At 37.8% G+C, this 19220-nt stretch overlaps 1 protein-coding gene and 2 long non-coding RNA genes across 5 annotated transcripts; 2 read left to right on the plus strand and 1 right to left on the minus strand.

The window, feature by feature from the left end:
* The first annotated feature begins 2125 nt into the window (after positions 1 to 2125).
* Positions 2126 to 12928, plus strand: LOC121256453 (queuosine salvage protein-like). Its single transcript, XM_041157258.1, has 7 exons — positions 2126 to 2327; positions 2432 to 2572; positions 3614 to 3712; positions 11324 to 11400; positions 11576 to 11684; positions 11822 to 12150; positions 12644 to 12928. Exons 1-7 carry the CDS (start codon positions 2258 to 2260, stop codon positions 12734 to 12736), a joined length of 918 nt encoding a protein of 305 aa, XP_041013192.1. The 5' UTR covers positions 2126 to 2257; the 3' UTR covers positions 12737 to 12928.
* LOC121256469 lies at positions 3721 to 4275 on the plus strand. The gene is made up of 2 exons (XR_005939005.1): positions 3721 to 4093; positions 4152 to 4275. It is a non-coding gene; the product is annotated as an uncharacterized LOC121256469 (long non-coding RNA).
* On the minus strand, positions 11860 to 17491 carry LOC121256460. Of its 3 annotated transcripts, XR_005938995.1 has the most exons (4): positions 16568 to 17491; positions 14453 to 15291; positions 13374 to 14194; positions 11860 to 13254 (listed from the first exon to the last, which is right to left on the minus strand). It is a non-coding gene; the product is annotated as an uncharacterized LOC121256460 (long non-coding RNA). The 3 variants fall into 3 exon arrangements; XR_005938991.1 differs by lacking the exon at positions 14453 to 15291; XR_005939002.1 differs by lacking the exons at positions 14453 to 15291; positions 16568 to 17491 and adding an exon at positions 14276 to 14311.
* Positions 17492 to 19220: the final 1729 nt, after the last annotated feature.

Consider the following 19220-nt stretch of genomic DNA (forward strand, 5'->3'; position numbering starts at 1 on the left):
AAACTCGTTTAAAAAGGTTTGGTAGACAGTATAGGCGGCTATGGCTTTGATATTCAATATTAATGTAAACAATATCTAGGCACAAAAAAAAAAAAATGTAAACAATATCTAAGATTAAAAAAAAAAATGTAAATTATTTCTCAACTGTTTGATGAATTAGAGTTCCGTTAAAGCTGTCGAAGAGGATTCCAAATTTGGGTCTCGAATAATGTATTTTTTTTAATCATTATAAATATTTAAAAAATAAATAAAAAATTTACAACATCATTAAAAAATACTTTATTAATCATTAAGTAAAAAAAAAATACCATTTGAGACACAAATTTAGATCCCAAATCATTTCTCAATTTAAAATATCATTGTGAGAATATTTAATACTCACAAAATAATGGTTCAAGAGTGAATAATTAAGTTTTTTTTTTTTTTGATGTTCTGCGCTCACTTCAACACGTAAAAATTGCAATTAATTTAGAAAAAAAAGTATGAAAAAAAATCTCTACCATTGAAATAAGTATTTTAATAATCATTACATGTTGAGAAATGACATTTTCAGTTATAGAGTATGTAAGTTTCATGCACTCTTTTTTAAAAAAATAGATAAATTTGAGACATATCTGAAAAAATTATTTTTTACTAGCAAAACATATATATTTTTTTTAAATAAATATGTAGAGATTGCATATTTCAAGACTGTATTTAACATTACATTTATGTATTTTGTCAGCAACTTTTTATATGTATACAAATTGATTAGGGGGAAAGGTCATTAATCCTATAAGTGGCGAGAAGGTTATTTTTTTTTTTTTTTTGAGTCGAGGAGGGGGGTCAAACCCAAGATCTCCATTTTGAAGATTTGAGTATTATGCCATCAAGTTATATGTCTTTTGGCAAACATGAAAAATAGACAAAAGAACGGAGCCATTATTAAAAAAACATTTTAAAAAGGAGTAATATTATATATCATATTCTCATCTTATTTTAATCATATTAAGTAGTACGTGGCGCATTCATCATCATTAGATGATAAAGAAGCATGTAATAAACGATCATTTAATGATGATAAATGTGTCACATCTTACTTAGTGGAATAAAAGTGAGATGATAGTATAGTGTATATAATTTTCCTAGATTAAAATTAAAAAAAGTTGACATGTTGAATTAAGTGAATTAAATTAAAATTGACTCGCATATAATTTAAACTCAACTTGATACAATTCAAATCTTGTTTCAAAATAGATCATTTGTATTAGAAAAATGTTTAATATATAAATAATTTTTATAAAATAAATTTATAAATTGATATAATATTTTTAAATATAAATTAATATGATTTGATATGATACTTTAAATTATAAATTTGATCATTATAAAGTTGATCTAAGGTCAACTTTTTACAATTAGGTAAAAAAGTGAGGGATTGAAGCTTAATTCTCCCGCTCAAAATCCTAATTAATACATGACATTTTATAATTTTTATTTATAGATGTAATAGTTTTCTTTTTATTACAATTAGAACTTAACAAAAGAATAATGAGTAGGAGTTGAAAGGTCATTTAATTGAATAGATGAAATTAAGATCAGCTGGGGCACTTTTTTATTTTACATTTTTTAAATCTTCTCATTATTTTATTTTATTTTTCTGATTTTTTCTGTTCATTTTTTTATATCCTTATATATTTCTTTTAAAAAATTCATAATATTATTTAAAAAATAATTTCTTAATTATTAAATAAAAAAATTCATCGAATCCATTATTAAGTAAGTTTAGAATTAGTTTCATTTGTTTTCACAATTATTCTTATTTTATATAATTATTATAATTTTTTTAAATTTTTATATAAAATAAAATAAATAATTTTTTTTTTAATTTTAAAATAAAAATAATATTAAAAAATATTTTAATAATATTTAATTTCACTTTTAATTTTTATCTCATTTGCAAAAATAACCTGTGCTTATTCTTTTCCGGAAACTTCGTCGCCCGAAGATCCTCCGAATCAGTGAGATTTGAGACATTGACGGTGGCAGATTGGTCAAAACGACAAAAAAAGTGTTTAAAAAAAAAAAAAAAAAAAAAAAAAGCCACCAGACCAGACCAGAGCAAGAAAACTAACAAAAGCGGGAAACTTCGAATTAAGAGGACCACACCGCCTCGTCCGCCCACCTCAACCATATCATAATTACTCTGTCCTCTGTTATTTTTAGGGTTCTAAAAACACTATACCAATACCCAGTGTGGTCCGCCCCCTCAGACGCCATGGACGATGTTAGAGCAAGCTCGGCTTGGGTCGCCAGCCACGCCTCTCACGTGCACGTCGACTCCACAGGTTCGTATTCATCTCTCCAATTTCATACAAAAGCGTGGTCGTTTGGTTACATGGCAATGCTGCGTTTTCGGGGGGAGGTTTAGGTGGTTCTGTTCTTCGTGCAGGGATTGAGAAAATCGTGGAGAATATTGGCACTATTCCCAAAGTGGATTGGGATTTCGAAGGGATTCACTATTTCGACAATGGCCCGCTCACGGTTCAGTACCTGTTTGTGCTCGATGCTATGAATTTCTGTTTTTGGCCTGGTATTCTATTTTTCTTTTACGGGAATTATTTTTTTATGGTATTTAATATTAATTTTGTTATTTTTATTGCGTTCTAGTGAAACTGATTTTAGAGCTACAAGAAATTTTGCGACGACCTGTTTTCAAAATATTTTTCTTTTTTCAACAAAGACGCTCGATTCTTTTGAAGTATACTTAATTGTACTTTATTAAATGGCCAAAGAGTTGTCTATGCTGGACTGAAGTGCTTGTAATTGTAAATGGGTTTCGTTGGTTGTAATTTTCTGGAAATGACAGTCATTATTAGTCTTTCATCATGTTTATGCAGAAATGCTATATAATTGATCATGGTGCATATAGTTTAAGTAGCCAGATTATTCATACCAGGGAGTGGATAAACTGAGTCACGCTTTGGGGATTTTCGCCAATGAGCCGTATCTCAAACAACGCCTCCTCCTCCTCTAAGAGTTAGGTGGAGAGTAGGTTCATGGTTTCAAGACCCTATGGCCTGTGTTTCCTACGGATGAAAAAAATGTAGAAGAAGTGAGGAGAGAATATTGAGCTGATCTTCGTTGAGCATGGTGTTATGATTAATTAAATTTTCTGGTGCCAAAAGCTCTAAAGCAGCCGTGTCCTGTTATAATTTAATTGAATGCACTTGCAGATCGGCTTGTATTGGAAACAGAACTTCCGATCCCCTAATTTGTTTACGAGATCTAGAGACTAGAATCAAAGCATTGCAGCCAGCAAGGGCAAGTTCTCTGTACTTGCTTTTGTTGATTGTCATGTGGCTTTAACATTCCATGGCATGAACTTTAGTTTACGTGCATTAACTCAATATTGTGTAGGAACTTACAAATGCATCTGTGAATGAGCTGTAGACTCAGACATCCTGGGTTTGATTCCATACTAGAAGTTTCCCTGGATTCGAGGGTGCGCTTGTGTAGCTGTGGTTTTCTCCCCTGGGTAGTCTGAAGAGCTCTGCCTTGGCGAGTTTCCACTTCTTAATTTTTTTTTTTGCTCTGACATCCTTATTTTTTCCCAATTGTTTATTGTTTACAGATAAGGATTTAAGTTATGATCATTTGGCCTCGGGTCTAAAGGCTGCTCTACAAAATGAAAGATCTGCGTTCGATGCTGATTGTCTGCAAAAGTACACCGGTATTATGCTTTTTATATCTTGTACAATTGCTATGGTTTCTTTTCAAGGATATTTGTATTAAAGAGAAATTCTAGGAACAACCGCCCCTGCGTCCCCGCCACGGAACTGGCTCAGTAGCTAATATTATTAAAAAAAAAAAAAGAAACATCCTATACGCGGAAAGGAGGGAAATCAAAACAAAAACACAAATTGCTTGACTCCAGCTAACGGCTCATGAGATTGACTACGATATTTGAACTTCAAGATGGAATATCACATCCATAGACCATCTCAAACCTGCTTATGATAAAGTAATAGCGTTGACTAGCAAGCTATGATGGAAGTATGACAAACAAGGATCATTTACATGTATCTGTTTCAACTCCTCATTAGGATAGATGGTGAATCGGTGATCCATAAAATGAGTTCAAAATTCCAGTCCACATAAACGTCGTATAGTTGAATAATAAACAAACTACAAAATCTTCTAGTTCCAGGAGCCTAGACCCGAGAAGAAGATCTCCAACCAAAGAATTAAAACACAGGCTGACATAGAACAAGAAATTACCTCAAGAACAAATACTGACACACATAAAAAGAAAAAAGACTTCATAAACTCCCAAAGCGTTCATTGATATTAGACAAAACTCAACATCCCTAACAAGCCCAACATCCTAATTAGCGAGACAAACACCAAATTTCATTTCCAAACACATATAAAAGACGTAGCAGCTTTCAAGTATTGCTGATTTTTTTATATGTGAAGGCTTCATTTTCTCTCTCCTAAAACTTTTCTCTCCGTACACATGCATCTTGTTGCTTTGTTACGTTGATTGGTTCTGTAGTTTAGTTGATTAAGATGGGTGAGGGTATGAATAGGAAGAAGATAGCTTCAAATGTTGTTTTCAGTGAATTTAAGTCTTTTGTGGTGGTGAGAGATGGTTCTGGGGTGCTTATCACTGAACGTGGTTGGAAGTTTGTAAAAAAACTGCACTTGGGTTCAGCTGCAACAAGTTGGTTTATCAAGGCACTGGACGACTGCTTGAAGTTAAGGAGAAGAGAGTTCTACACAGCTCATCGGGAAGGAGATAGGGGATTCATAGCTCAACGATGTTCCAATCCTCAAGGAGCATTCATGGCATTGGTGGAATATAAACAGGGGGGCCGTCGGAACTGTATTTTCATTCCTGAGGATCGTGAGGGAGCGGGATGGAGGAGGATGATGGAGGTGTTGAGGGAGGTGCTGCCTCAACAACTCCAGTCGACGGCAGTGCTGCCTCATTCCAGCGGCAGCATGGATGCTTTACAGAAACCAAGTTATCTGGACATTACTAGAGGTACTGTTAGACTGGACTCTAGTCCTGACATGCATGGGAGGGATGGTGGTTTAGTTGGGGTGCAGAGTAGTGGGGAGGATGGCAGGGGATGTGATGGCCTCGACAAGGAAGGTATGGTTCGTTTCTTGTTAGATATGCAGGCTCAAATTAGTACTCTGCAGAGTAATTTGGAGAAAGTGAAATGCAGTGTTGTGGAGGGGGATTGGAGGGAGTTGGGCTTGGGGCTGGATTGTTCCAAAGGGAAAGGCCTCTCTGCATATGGGCCAGGATATGCCCAGCAGGCCCAGCAGGCCCAGCAGGCCCCCTGCGTGGCTCAACAGGCCCAGCCTGTCAAGCGACAGGCCGTGGAGACTGCTTGGAGACGTCGGCCTCCAAGGGCCGAAACTCCTTCGTCGTCGGGTGGGCCTCAACACCCACCGCCGACAATGGACCAAGGGCCGCCGTCAGAGGGGGTGGGTCTCCCGTCGTCACCTGGGGTGCTGGAAACAGTGGCAGAGCTCTGAGAAACAGGGGAGAAAGGTGCGATGGAGGTTGACGGAGGATGTCGAGGTGCTCACTCATCGGAACTAGCACAAAAAGTTGCGACGGAGGGCTCTGAGGTCTCTCTGACGTTATTGCAACAGTTCTGTCCACTGGGGAGTGAAGTTTCAGGGGCGATGGTCATGGATCTAATTTCGGGACTTGCAACGATGGGTGCGACAGAGGTAGCCGATGCCCCTGCGACGTCGGGGTACGCCCAGATCATGTCGCCGACCACCGTTGAAGGCTCAGGAGTAGCTCAGGTACTGCCCTTGTTGGTGGAAGTGGAAGAAGAGGCTCTGAAGGCAGTGGAGGTCGAAAATGATGAGCCTGTTGGGAAAACTTTGGAGGATGGGGAGGTGGATGAAGGGTGTAACACTCGGAACTTGTGGGTGGAGGATATGGAAGGGGGGATCGATGGGGGCACTGGGTCATATTCAGTAGTGTTGAAGGAGGCTGATTCTATGGTCCAACCAACAGATCAGCTCATGGGCAGCGGCTTTGAAGGCGATAAGGATGAGTTGGAAAGTCCTATCCCGTTACGTATTATTTCTCCAAAGCCAGTGTACAATATAACAGACGATTGGCTGTTAAAAAAAGTAGAGGAAGTTCAAGAGTGTGTGGGAATTTCATTTGCTGGGTATGAAGAACAATTTAAGGCCCTGTTGATTGCAATGGAGGCAGGGAGACCTATGGTTCTGAAATCAGCAGTGAAACGGGACCGGTAGTTGAAACGTCTTAAATGCTCTATTAATTACGACAACAAGGAGGGAAGTGTGGGGAGGGAGAGGTTGAAGGGTAAAGGCATTTCGTTATTTAATGAAACCTAAAATCCTCTCATGGAATGTAAGGGGATCAATGACGTGAATAAACGTCTCCGTATTAGATCCCTCATTCGGAGTTGGAAGGCTGACATTGTATGCCTTCAAGAGACTAAGTTGTGTGGCGTTGGTAGATACATAATTCGAAGCTTGTGGGGCTGTTCCTTTGTGGGGTGGTGTTCTCTACCCTCATCGGGGGCTTCGGGAGGGGTGTTGGTAATGTGGGATAAGCGTGTGGTGGAGATGGTCGAGAATTGCATGGGGAAATTCACAATGGCTGTATCTTTTAGGAACACTGAGGATGGGTGGTTGTGGGTTTTAGCGGGTGTTTATGGGCCCAATGTAGAAAGAGATAGATGCTTTTTGTGGGAGGAATTGGTAGGTCTTCACTCCTTATGGGATTTACCCTGGGTTTTTTGCGGAGATTTTAATATTGTTTGGTTCCCTAGTGAGAGGGTAGGGGCCTCTACATCATCAGGGGCAATGGAAGCCTTTTCAGAGTTGATCTTTGATCTGAATCTTGTGGATCTTCCGTTGGTTGGGGGGGCCTACACTTGGTCCAATAGCCCAGGGGGGTCCAGGCTGGACAGATTTCTAGTCTCCTCTTCTTGGGAGACGCATTTTCCGGACCTATGTCAGAAAAGGCTGCCACGTGTTTGTTCCGAATATGTGGCTGGAAGTTGAAGGATTTGCGGATAAGGTAAAGGTTTGGTGGGACAGTTATTCTTTTGAGGGTACCCCTAGTTTCATAGTGGCGGGTAAACTTAAAGCTCTCAAGTATGACTTGATGAAGTGGAATGAAGAAGAATTTAGACATACGGAAGTGCAGAAAAATATCCTTTGGGATGAGCTGCAGGCTTTGGAGGAAGGGGTAGTTAATGCGGACTCTTTATTACGGAAGAAAGTGGTGGTGACAGAAATTGAGAAAGTATTGTTGCTAGAAGAAATATCTTGGAGGCAAAAATCAAGGGCACTTTGGTTGAAGGAGGGGGATAAATGTACTAAGTTTTTCCACAAGGTGGCTAATTCACATAGGCGCAACAATGCCATTGAAGTACTCCATTCTGGTCCTAGTGTGTTACATTCTTCTGAAGAAATCCAAGACCACATAGTGCAGTATTATGAGGATCTCCTTGCTGAAAAAGAAGAATGGCGCCCCAAACTAGATGGTTTACCCTTTGCTCAATTGGATTTGGATGTAGCTGGATGGTTGGAAGGCCTTTTGATGAAGAGGAGGTGCATCTCGTGGTGAAAAGTATGTGCAGAGACAAAGCACCCGGTCCGGATGGTTTCTCTTTGGCTTTCTTTCAGGAGAGTTGGGACATTGTGAAGGAGGAAGTGATGCAGATTTTCAATACTTTTCATTCTAGTCAAAAGTTTGAGAAGTCACTAAACGCTACTTTCATTGCTCTCATTCCGAAAATAGCCGGTACATATGAATTGAAAGACTTCCGGCCTATTAGTTTGGTAGGGGGGATTTATAAAATCATATCAAAGGTGTTAGCTAATTGTATGAGTTTGGTTATGGACAAACTCATTTCCAAACCTCAAAATGCATTTGTAAAGGGGCGGCAAATCCTGGACTCAGTGTTGATAGCAAATGAGTGCTTGGATAGTCGGTTGCGAGAGGGCACCCCGGGGGTTCTTTGCAAGCTCGATATGGAGAAAGCTTATGACCATGTATGTTGGGATTTTCTCCTTTATATGCTTAGAAGATGTGGTTTTGGAGATAGATGGTATGCTTGGATTAAACATTGTGTCTCAACCGCTCGATTTTCGGTCCTAGTCAATGGAAGACCTTATGGTTTTTTTCAATCTTCCAGGGGTTTGAGACAAGGGGATCCACTATCCCCTTTCCTTTTTGTCATTGTAATGGAGGCATTGAGTCGTATGGTGGAGGCCGCTGTAAGGGGGGGAATTCTTGCTGGTTTTTCAGTGGACAGCAATAGTAATACCAGCTCCATTTCGCATTTACTCTTTGCAGATGATACGCTCATTTTTTGTGATGCTGTAAGTGGCCAGATTCAAGCTTTAAGGGCAGTTTTGTTGTGTTTTGAAGCTGTTTCGGGACTCAAGGTGAACTTGGGGGAGGCGAACAATATAGCCTCTTTAGTGGAGTTACTAGGTTGCAAAATTGCCTCTCTCCCTATGACATATCTTGGACTCCCCTTAGGGGCGTCTTTCAAAGCAAAGAGCATTTGGGATGGGGTGGTAGAGAAGGTTGAGCAACGACTTTCAGGATGGAAACGGCTATATCTATCGAGAGGGGGGAGATTAACCCTTATTAAAAGCACTCTTTCCAACCTTCCCACTTACTATCTTTCTCTATTTCCATTACCGGTGGGTGTGGCAAACCGGTTAGAAAAGTTGTTTAGAGCTTTTTTGTAGGGTGGTATGGGGGAGGAATCCAAATTTCACCTTGTGAGTTGGCAAAGGGTGAGCTGTCCATTGGCGAATGGGGGGTTAGGGGTACGAAACTTGTGTGTATTCAACAAGGCACTCTTAGGGAAGTGGCTGTGGAGGTATCATAAGGAAGGGAATTCGTTGTGGAGAGAGGTTATTGATCATAAGTATGGTTGTGAGTGGGGGGAATGGTGCTCTAAGGAGGGTAGGGGGACTTACGGAGTAAGCCTGTGGAAATTCATAAGGAAGGGGTGGAATACCTTTGAAAAACATCTTAAATTTGAGGTGGGTGATGGAACACGTACCCGCTTTTGGTTCGATGTATGGAGTGGGGAGAGTCCTCTTTGCCTGGCTTTCCCAGGTGCTTTTAATTTGGCTGGAAATCAGCAAGCCCCAGTTTCAGAAGTTCTATGTCGTGCCAATGGGATGGTCACTTGGAAGGTCACTTTTACAAGAAATGCTCAGGACTGGGAATTAGAAGAGCTGGCAGAGTTTTACAGTTATTTATATTCAGCAAAGCTAGGGGTCAATGGGGGAGACCGTATGTTGTGGACTCACATGAGGAAAGAGAAGTTTACTGTTAAATCTTTCTATAAGGCTTTGACAGTCCTACAGCCCACTTTCTTTCCATGGAAGAGTATATGGAAGGTGTTAGTGCCTTCTAAAGTTACTTTTTTTCACTTGGACAGCTGTTCATGGGAAGATATTGACGGTTGACAATTTAAGAAAACGAGGTATGGTGATCATGGAGTGGTGCTACATGTGTAAAAAAAGTGGAGAATCGGTAGATCACTTGCTCTTACATTGTGAGGTGGCTGGGGAGCTTTGGGCTGGTATTCTTAGTAGAGCTGGGCTAAGTTAGGCTATGCCCAAGAGTGTGGTGGACCTATTAGCATGCTGGAATATGTCTCATAGTAGTGCCCAATTAGCAGCCGTGTGGCGAATGATTCCTTTGTGCTTAATGTGGTGTTTATGGTTGGAAAGGAATGACAGATGTTTTAATAACAAGGAGCGTGCAATGGGGGAAATCTGGAACTTTTTTGTATTCTTTATTTTCCAGTGGTTTTCTGCTATTGTATTGAGGGGAGGGAATGTTCATGAGTTCTTATCTTCTTTCTAGTCTATTAGAATGTAATTAGGTGCCTCTCTTAGTATATTTCCTGTGTACTTGGGCACTGCCTAATTTCATTCACATCAATAAAGATTATTACTTATCAAAAAAAATAAAAGACGCAGCAAACCTACAAATTAAATCCAACCCACTTCATAACAAATGGGTAAAACACAGGAAATTGATATGCCAGAAAACTCACTTAGAAGAAGAAGGTCCAAAGAGAGGGTTCTCCTTGAGAGGCTGGAACGAGAGCCGGCCAAGAAACTTGGCCACACAACCCCCTTCAAAACCCAGATTGTTCTTTGGGTAGCTGTTGACGTACATGGCCACAACGAAGACAACAACATTGGCCACCACAAAGATTGGTATCAACCAAGAAGTCCATTTGTGATCCGAGTTATCAACATAGAAATTGTCGTTCACCCTCCTGGCCTTTGCCCCTCCTCTCTCCAGATCAGCGTTGGCCATTGTGTATCTCTTTCTTTCTCTCCCTCTCTTTCTCCAAAACTCTTCTCGATACGGGACGCGTACATATATGGAATGTTACAGAGGATGCGTTTATATTATTTAGTAGAGATTCGAGAACCAAGTAATAATAAGTAGGAATAGAGAGATTGGAGTCTGAAGAGATCTCCCTCTCTGTAGGTTGTGACGACGACGACCGCAACAATGGGACGGCGACCATGTGCGGACTGAACCACCAGATTTTTTTAGACGCACGACGGCGATGAGATCTCCCTCTATGGTTTCGCGCTCTCTTGCAAGCTTCCTCAAGCAATTCGTTGTTTTTTTTTTTTTAATATTAGTTGCTGATGTGGCAGCTTGCCACATAAGCCGGTTCCTCGGCGGGGACGTAGGGGCGGTTGTCCCTAGAATTTTTGCCTGCTAAAAATGTTTGCAAAGGGCTAATATTTGAATTTTGGGATGAGGATTTTGATGTTTAGATTTTCAAAAGTACAAAATTGTAATGAGTTTATTTTAAGGAAAAAACTAAAGGCCCGTTTGGCAACACAACTGTTACTAGATATTTCTTTCCAAAACACACAAAACATTTTTCAATTTCAAATTTTCAAAATTTTCATTTAATCATTACTTATTCATTATAACTTTTCCAAACTCCAAACAAAACACAAAAAACAATACTATTTTTTCAAGATTCAACCAAAAATTATATTCAAATAATTTTTTAACTTTATAATATTTTTATTCAACTTTTTATTTCTCATTTCTCAAAACCCAATAAAACACCTTAACTCACACTATTTCACTACTATTCATAGATATACTGAAATATTCTAAGTATCCAAATGGACCCCAATTGTTTAAATGCGTTTGTGTATGGAATGTATATCTTAGACTATGGAAATATTTTCTCTATAAGAGATGAAATGGTATTTGATTACATAGTTAAGTAATGGGATCATTGTATGATGTCAGGTCCTCAGTTACGTGAGCTGTTGAAATGGCCCAGACCACTTCCTTTGGAGGAGGAACGTGTTCGTTTACTGCATGAGGTCAAATACTTGTACTTACTAAAGTTTTAATTGCTGCGTTGTCACACCATCTCTTGTGTGTTTCTCACCCTTGTTGAGAGCAGTCCTTGCAAGTTTCTAAATGTTCTAGTTCTTAGATATCTAGTTTGCTATCAGCAGAATTAGTTGTTTGATATTGTTAACTCCAACGCTCTAGGTTGGCTTTGAACTGGAAAGAAGCTTCGATGGCAAAGCATCCAATCTGGTGAAGTCCTGTGGAAAATCAGCTTTGAACCTTGTGGCTCTTGTTACACGTCACTTTCCCGGTATCACTTGCTCATAGTTTCTTTTCTTTCTTTTGGTTGTGTGTACACATTGTCTGCCGTAAATTCTCCATCTGTTTAATATGAATATGTTTTTATATGGTTATATATCTGATTTCAAACAAACTAAATTGTTCTAGGCTTTCGAGACCACTCGCTATACAAAGGCCACCAGGTATTCTTGTATAAAAGAGCTCAGATATTTGTAGCAGATTTATGGGGTGCCTTTAAAGGCCAATCATATGGAGAATTTGATGACATTGGTTCCATCACCATAATGGCGGACTATATTGTTCCAGCTGTGCTTCGACAGCTTGGTGCCCTAAAATATAGTTCAACCCTTGCCAGCATGATTGAAGCCAATAGTGAAATAGGTCCAGGTAGTGAGGAGGAAGTTGAACTGCGAGCTTGCTCTGTACATGCTGTGGAGAAAATGAGGGAATTAATCAGTTCAAAATTAGGAAAGCCGGTATGGTTAATCTTTTTTGTTTGGTGCCATTTCTATTTTCAGTTCAGTTGCAAGCACATGGGGTTTTCTTCCTTTTGTTTTCCAAAGTTTGAGACATATATTAACTACAGTTCATTTCCATTTTATGTTCTTTTATTTCCATATATTAACTGCTATGCTTGCAGACAATTTGATTTATTTACACAGAGCAAAGTATACATGTTTGTGATTTATGATGGCCTACAGTGTGATGGCGACGCATTCTTTTTTCCTTGGAAAATTCCATTTTATTTTCTTATATTTCCATATACTAACTGCTATGCTTTCGGACAATTTGATTTATTTACACAGCAAGGTATACATGTTTGTAATATATGATGGCCTACAGTTGACGGTGACACATTCTTTTTTCCTTGGAATTGTGACTGAAAATGACACATTATTATTCTCTTTCAGTACGTCATTGGTTATCTGCTTTCATCATATCCTAACTGTAGGACTCTTTTGTCTACAGGTGTTGAGCGTGGAGTTAGACCTTTGGCTTTGGGCTTCTGGAATTCAATGTTCATCATTGCAACACCATCGAACGCTTTCAATATATTATTAAGTGCATCTTACACTATGGTAGTGTTCCTCTTAAGTATTTAGTTAAAATTATGAATTGACGTTGTAGGTAACGAGGTAACGGATTCATATCAGCCTTTTAAAACTCCTTTTAGATAGTCACATCTTATGGAGGATGCTTTTATAACTAATTTACTTTTCATTTGCTATGAATGAACCAGTGGATCTTATGAAACGTGATTAGCTTTCAAATGATATACTTGATGCTGTTTTTCCTTTGGATCCTATTTTATTTGACTAATTTACAAAATTAATGTCCCTGGAACTGTGGCAGCTGTTATATAAAAGACAAATCTGGTAGTCTTCAAGAGTGCCATGGCATGTAATTTTGATGAAGCTGAATATTTTGTTCAAAATAGGTAATCCCTTTTAGTCTATTGAAAGGGCTACCTGGTCAGATAGCTGTCGGGATAAGCGCAAGCATTAGGAGAATCAAGTAATCAACTATTCCAGAAATTTTTCTCCGCATGGGCATCATGAACCTGATAGTCACTATCATATCTGCTAGATCAGAAATGCAATTTAAATCTAATTTACCATATGCATGTTTTGGGTGCTTCTCTGTGCATGCATGACATTGTGTGAGCATTGTTGTTACGACATAGAGAGAGAACTTAAACCTGTTCTTTGGAGTGCCCAAATTTGGAGGGGTGGTCAACTGCATCGAATACTACTCACTGGTAAGCAACACTTGCATCAAGGTAGTGTTGCCCCCCACTACCTTGATAGGTTCACATGGAGAGGAGTGAGACCCATTGGCATAAGGCACTCTTTCATTCCACCTCTGATTAGTTCACACCTGAAATAACAAGATAACAAGCATCATGCCCTGGTTAGGCAATAAGCTGTAATCAATACATTGAGTGATGGAAATAGTTGTTTCATTCTTTTATTCAACATGTTGCATATTTAAATAAACGGAGAATGAGGGTTGTTTATAATAGGTGAAAGCATGCAAGTGTAAACAAATGTTGTGAGATTTATGTTCTGTGCATGGTACGTAGTTGATGATTTTATAGGTTAGCAAGATAGGCAAACATCGTGGATGACATCAAAAGTGATATTATTTTGGTTTAAAGTGGCATTTTTTAGGACGTTTAGATAGTTCAGCTCTTAAGATGTTTAAGAATCATAAATTAGTTTTTCTAATAATACACTCAATTAGAATATCTTCGAACTCATGAAACTATCCTCGGTATCACAAGAAGTCTACTTTTTTTGTCAATATTATCAATTTGAGAGATAAAAAATGTGCTTGAGTCCACAGAATGAGAGTTCAACGTCACATTTCTCTGTCATCAGTACTGAGATTTGCTGTCTACAAATGCTGGGAGGTATATCTTGAACCCCTTTGATGTCACAATTCCACCATTCTCTCTTCCTGGAATTGTTCTGCAGCCTCCCCAACAATCTTTTCCCATTCTGGAATGCCTTCTTAAATCTACATATGACCATGACAATGAATAACTACTTCTTGCTGAATGGAAGGTGGTTTTGTACTCGTGTATTCGATGTATTATACATTTCCAAGGTGGTGGCTTTCAGTTGTTGGGTAAGTCGTGCCTACAAATCTAACTTATATGCATAGTTTAAAATATGAAATGCATTCTATTCCTTTTCTCTGCATAGGTGTAAGTAGTGTAGTACCATTTGAAGCTTTTACAAGCAGGTAAGGGAAGATAGAAAGTAGAAACTTTACCTGGTATGTGACGTGAGCAGGCATATATATTCGATTGAAATACCAAATAGCTCTGGTTGCGCAGGGAAAATGGTCAAGTCAGGAAACGACCTCCATTTTGTGTGTCAAAATGCTGCTATATTAACCCCATTTATCTCCAGGTAGAAGACCCAAGATCTATATTTTGACTACCAGAAGATTGCCTGGCTTGGCCGGTAACCCATCCTCATCCACAACTCCGATCGGTCCGCTGAGGTAATGGACCTGGACCACTTTCCTGACCAGTGATCATTGCCCTACTCAAAATTATCTTGCTCGTAGGATATAAGATAATCTCAATTAGTAGTTTCTTCTTATGGGGTCGATGGCAACATACCCCCTCTAGGGTTCCTTTTTCTCAAGTATATAGGTTAAAGCTCATCCTTACAGTTACTGCTGAGAGGTCTATGAATTTCAAATCAAGTGCAGAATCATCATCTTTAATGACACCTCCGGTCCCCAGCTTTTACCTCTGAAACTTGGGGTATGAGAATGCCAATGGTTTTGGACAGGAAAGTTTTGCTCCTATGGCTTATTTGTCAAGTCTATGGGCAAAAACACTAGTCTTTTAGAGTTGGGAGGAGCCATGTTGAGTTTAGTGGAAGAGAAGATCATGGCATGGGATTATTGCTGTGTACTTTTTAGGGGTAATTCAGTAGCCTTATTTGGACAAAAGGAGGTTGAGGGGACCCATCACCACTAGTCGATGTATCATGTAGTTGGGAGGAGCCATGGTGACGATTTTTCGAAATGGTCCCTGACGTCTTTCCCGGCTTTCAACAAAAAGCACAGATACCACTAGCGCTTGGAAAGTTTGGGAGCTCATTTGAATATAAAAATCATTTCATCACTACAACTTTCTTATATTTTTATATAAAATATAATAAATAATTCAACCTTTTCAAATTTTAAAATAATAATAATATTAAAAAATAATATTCGAACACTATTTTATTCAATTTATCTAAAATCATCTAATCTTACTATCCAAACGAGTCTGAAAAACACGAGCTTCGCACTTGAAAAAATGCAGAGATATTCTTTGGATTTCCGTGTAGACTTTGTTTTAAATCATGTCAAAACTACCTACGCTTTTTTTTTGTCCAATTGCACCTCCAGTTTTCGAGATATGGAAGAAGAGTAATGTTACTCATTATTTCAATTCTCATTATTTTCTCATCATCTTATGATGTGGTATTAGATGATTGGAAATTATTAATTATATTTAACTTGTGAACTTATTATCTAATATCACATCATAAGATAATGAGATGATGATGAAAAAATAGAAGAATAGATTTACTCATGGAAGAATGATGTTGGGACATGGCGACCAACATGTTCATGGAATCATGTTAAAAATAAATAATTAGAAAACTAAGAGAACGTTAGGACTTAGGATTGTCATCTCAAATCATTGTCACATTCAATAAACAATGATTAAATAGAAAAAAGAAAAAAAAAAAAAGAACCCTAATCTTAACCGGAAAGCACTTTGGAAATGAGTTTTAAGAAATCCAGCTACGAAGGACATTAGGAAGGGCCCTCAACGGTTTGATAGATATTCCTTCCCTTCATATCCAATAATCAGTTCTAAAAAGAGGGAAAAAAAAATTGCACAAAAAAAAAAAAAAAAAAAAAGAGGACTTCCTTCTCCACCTGAGTATTTCCGACAAATATTCGTGTTTAATGAGGATTGTTTCCTAGTGTTTATTCATGGCAGGAAAATCTGTAGATATCAGTAGAGGAAATTATAGACTCAAGAAATAAACAGCTAGCTATCCCCTCAAATTCCCCTTACAAGCTTCATAGTTTCTCGCCCCCCGTATTATTGAATTTACTCCATAATCGCCTAATCTATACGATAATGCCCTGGGTTGATCATTTTAGTTCTTTCAACATTAAGCAAACTTAAATGTCTGGAGGAAATTTCCTACTGCGAAAGGCTGTACCGACCGGCATGCATGATTGGGAAACCTTTTGTTTTCATCTTGAAAGAAAGATAAGGCTTTACAATGATGCTTATAAAGATTGATGAACTAGAACTAGAAAATTTTTCAAATACCGTACAAAGCTAATAAATTACAAGGAACTCACAATATAGATGGGTGGGCATGCTTGATATGATCCTTTGCAGAGTAGTCCTGCATGGGTAATAGCATCTCCACTGAAGTTTACCATCTCACTCTGAGAACCTCTCCTAGTTTTAACCTCAGCAACGGGAGGTACCTCCGGCTCCGGGTGCCGCCGGTTGTACGTGCAGATCAGGAAGTTTCTGCTGCCATTGCTTTTTCTTCACATCTACATGAGGCACAACCACTGGACCAGTCTTGGAGGTTGGACCATGCAACCATATATATCTAGCCATGGCTGATGGCTCTGTCCAAATTCTCAGTCGTGGTCTTGCTCAAGACAAGGAAAGTTGGGTACGTATCTTGTGAACCAATACATCCTTTGATGGAAGAAGAGTCACCTAAGGTTTCATTTTCGTTTGAAAATTTTGACGTCCATGATAGGTACCATTGAGTGGGACCTTTTTTTTCTTTTAATTCTGGCTTCTCCTCCATTGTGGATGGATGGACCACATACCTAAACGTGAATGAATTTTTGGCACTGTTATCTTCTTTTCTTTTCTTTTCTTTACTTTACTCGTATATAATATATATGGTGAGAGAAGAAGAGAATGCCATACTGTGCAATGGGCTTCTGTTCAGGTTAAACAGTACATAAAGATGAGTAACGTTCAGCTCCTCATCGAGGAATAATGCCCCGCACTTACATCAAATTGATCAAAGCTGATTTTTGTGGTGTATTATCTGATCTAAAACATTATAATTTGGACTAGATTGGGGATAGATCGATGTATAGAATCGATGGAGTTGGGTACAATCATCATTTTGGAATAGAAACTCATGGCTTCAAGCTAATCCAACTTACCTCACAAAAGGACCCCACATATCGGAATCTTGAAGATATAGCCAGCAAATTCTTGATGGATTTTGATTTGAACTCTTGTTTGTTCTTACAGACACAGGAAAAAATAAAAAAAAATCTCTCTATTTTGCTTTAATTACGTCAGATCATCAGCTGGTCCCCAGAAACTATTCATAGATATTGTACTACTTTCTTCACTGCATGAGTTCTTATCTGATTATAAATAAATTGGCAGAGCATTATTGCAAGGAAATGAAAGTAGGACTTTTCTTTTGGGGGGGGGTGGCTGGGGCAGGCATGACCTGTTTGTTCATGTCAACTAGCTGGTATAGGTGCTTTCATTTGGCTACTGATATAGGGTATTTTTAAACTATTCGCACACTAATATATTCTTCCTTGAAAAAAAAAAATCTTAAGTTGAAACGTGGTTTTGTATGATAACAAAGGATTAGAATAATTCAGAATATTTAAATAATACCCTATTGAAATATGTAATTGGAGTTGTCCTCAACCTCAAGTAACCAAACAAACTTGTCGATTTTCTTTTCAATGTAACGAAAATGTCCCAGATTTTATTGTAACAAACAAAACAGAAGCATTTCAAAAAAAAAAAAAAAAAAAAGAAACACACAGAAGAAGAGAAGAAGAACAGAGATCAAACCCTGCTGCCTTACTCGATCAGAGCAATCCATTCTTGATATGTGCTCTATATATATTAATGGCTCGGACTTGTTTAATGAGAAACCAGAAGTCTCTCATGGCATGCATGCATCTTAATTACATATTGACGTTTGTATATCAAACAAATTCAGATGGATTATTTAATTTCCTACATTTTGGATAGATGAAGGTGGCGTCAAGTTACGTAAAGAGTCATCAACAATCAGTTTATAATTTTTTTTTTTATAATCTAATATTTCTCTTAATTTTCCCTCAAAAGTAAATAAGCTCGATCCCATCTACTACCGGCCTATGGCAGGACTAGGTCATATCACTTAATTTACACGGCCTTTTGTTCAATATCCTTGTTATATAATTCATGTTCTCTACATAAACAAGTACGAACTTTTTTTTTTTTTTTTTGGTTCTAGAACGAAGACAGGAGAACCCAATGCAAAGCCGAAGAATCCTCCTTTTTTGACCCTTCTTTTTATTTTACATCAACATTTGATGCCGTAGTTTATTATTCTATTATAAAAACTACAAGGTACGAGCCTTTTTTTATTTTATTTCCTTATAGAGCGTGTAAAATAATACCATTTGGTGAGATTTACAACTTAATTTCTTGGTAATTAAATAATCCCATTTAAGTATTGTTAGAGAGTTTAAGCGTGAAGAAAAATTTTACTCATTATTTTTATATCATACATCATACATAATTTTTTAATTTTTATTCTTTTATCAAATATGTGGTGTATGAATAATGAGTAAAAGAATTCAACTAGTTAGGAAATAATAAAACCAAAAAAATTAAAAAATAAAATAAATATAATACGTGAGAATGATGAGTAGTAAAATTTTAAGCATGAATAAAAACACGTGCAATAAGACAGTGAAGACACGGTCAATTCCCATGATTAAAGTTGGAAAATATTGAAGTTAAAATGGAAAAAACCAAAAAAATTGATATCAAATTATTGTGATTGCCAGAGAAAGAGAAAGGGTAAGAGCAGAAAATCATAAAGATTGCATAAACAATGAACAGATCAAAATCAACACTAGTACTAAAGAACTCGAGTCTATCTCTCTGAAACATTTATATATCTATCCTCTTAATGGTTTAAAAAAGTAATTAATAAATCATATCTGAGATATA

This window comes from Juglans microcarpa x Juglans regia, chromosome 1D, assembly GCF_004785595.1.
Source record: "Juglans microcarpa x Juglans regia isolate MS1-56 chromosome 1D, Jm3101_v1.0, whole genome shotgun sequence".
Classification (NCBI taxonomy): domain Eukaryota; kingdom Viridiplantae; phylum Streptophyta; class Magnoliopsida; order Fagales; family Juglandaceae; genus Juglans; species Juglans microcarpa x Juglans regia.

Coding starts and splice junctions, on each gene's coding strand:
- LOC121256453 (XM_041157258.1), top strand. CDS start 2,258: ATGGACGATGTTAGAGCAAGCTCGGCTTGGGTCGCCAGCCACGCCTCT. Junction 2,573..3,613: donor GAATTTCTGTTTTTGGCCTG/GTATTCTATTTT, acceptor TATTGTTTACAG/ATAAGGATTTAAGTTATGAT. Junction 11,401..11,575: donor GTGTTCGTTTACTGCATGAG/GTCAAATACTTG, acceptor CCAACGCTCTAG/GTTGGCTTTGAACTGGAAAG.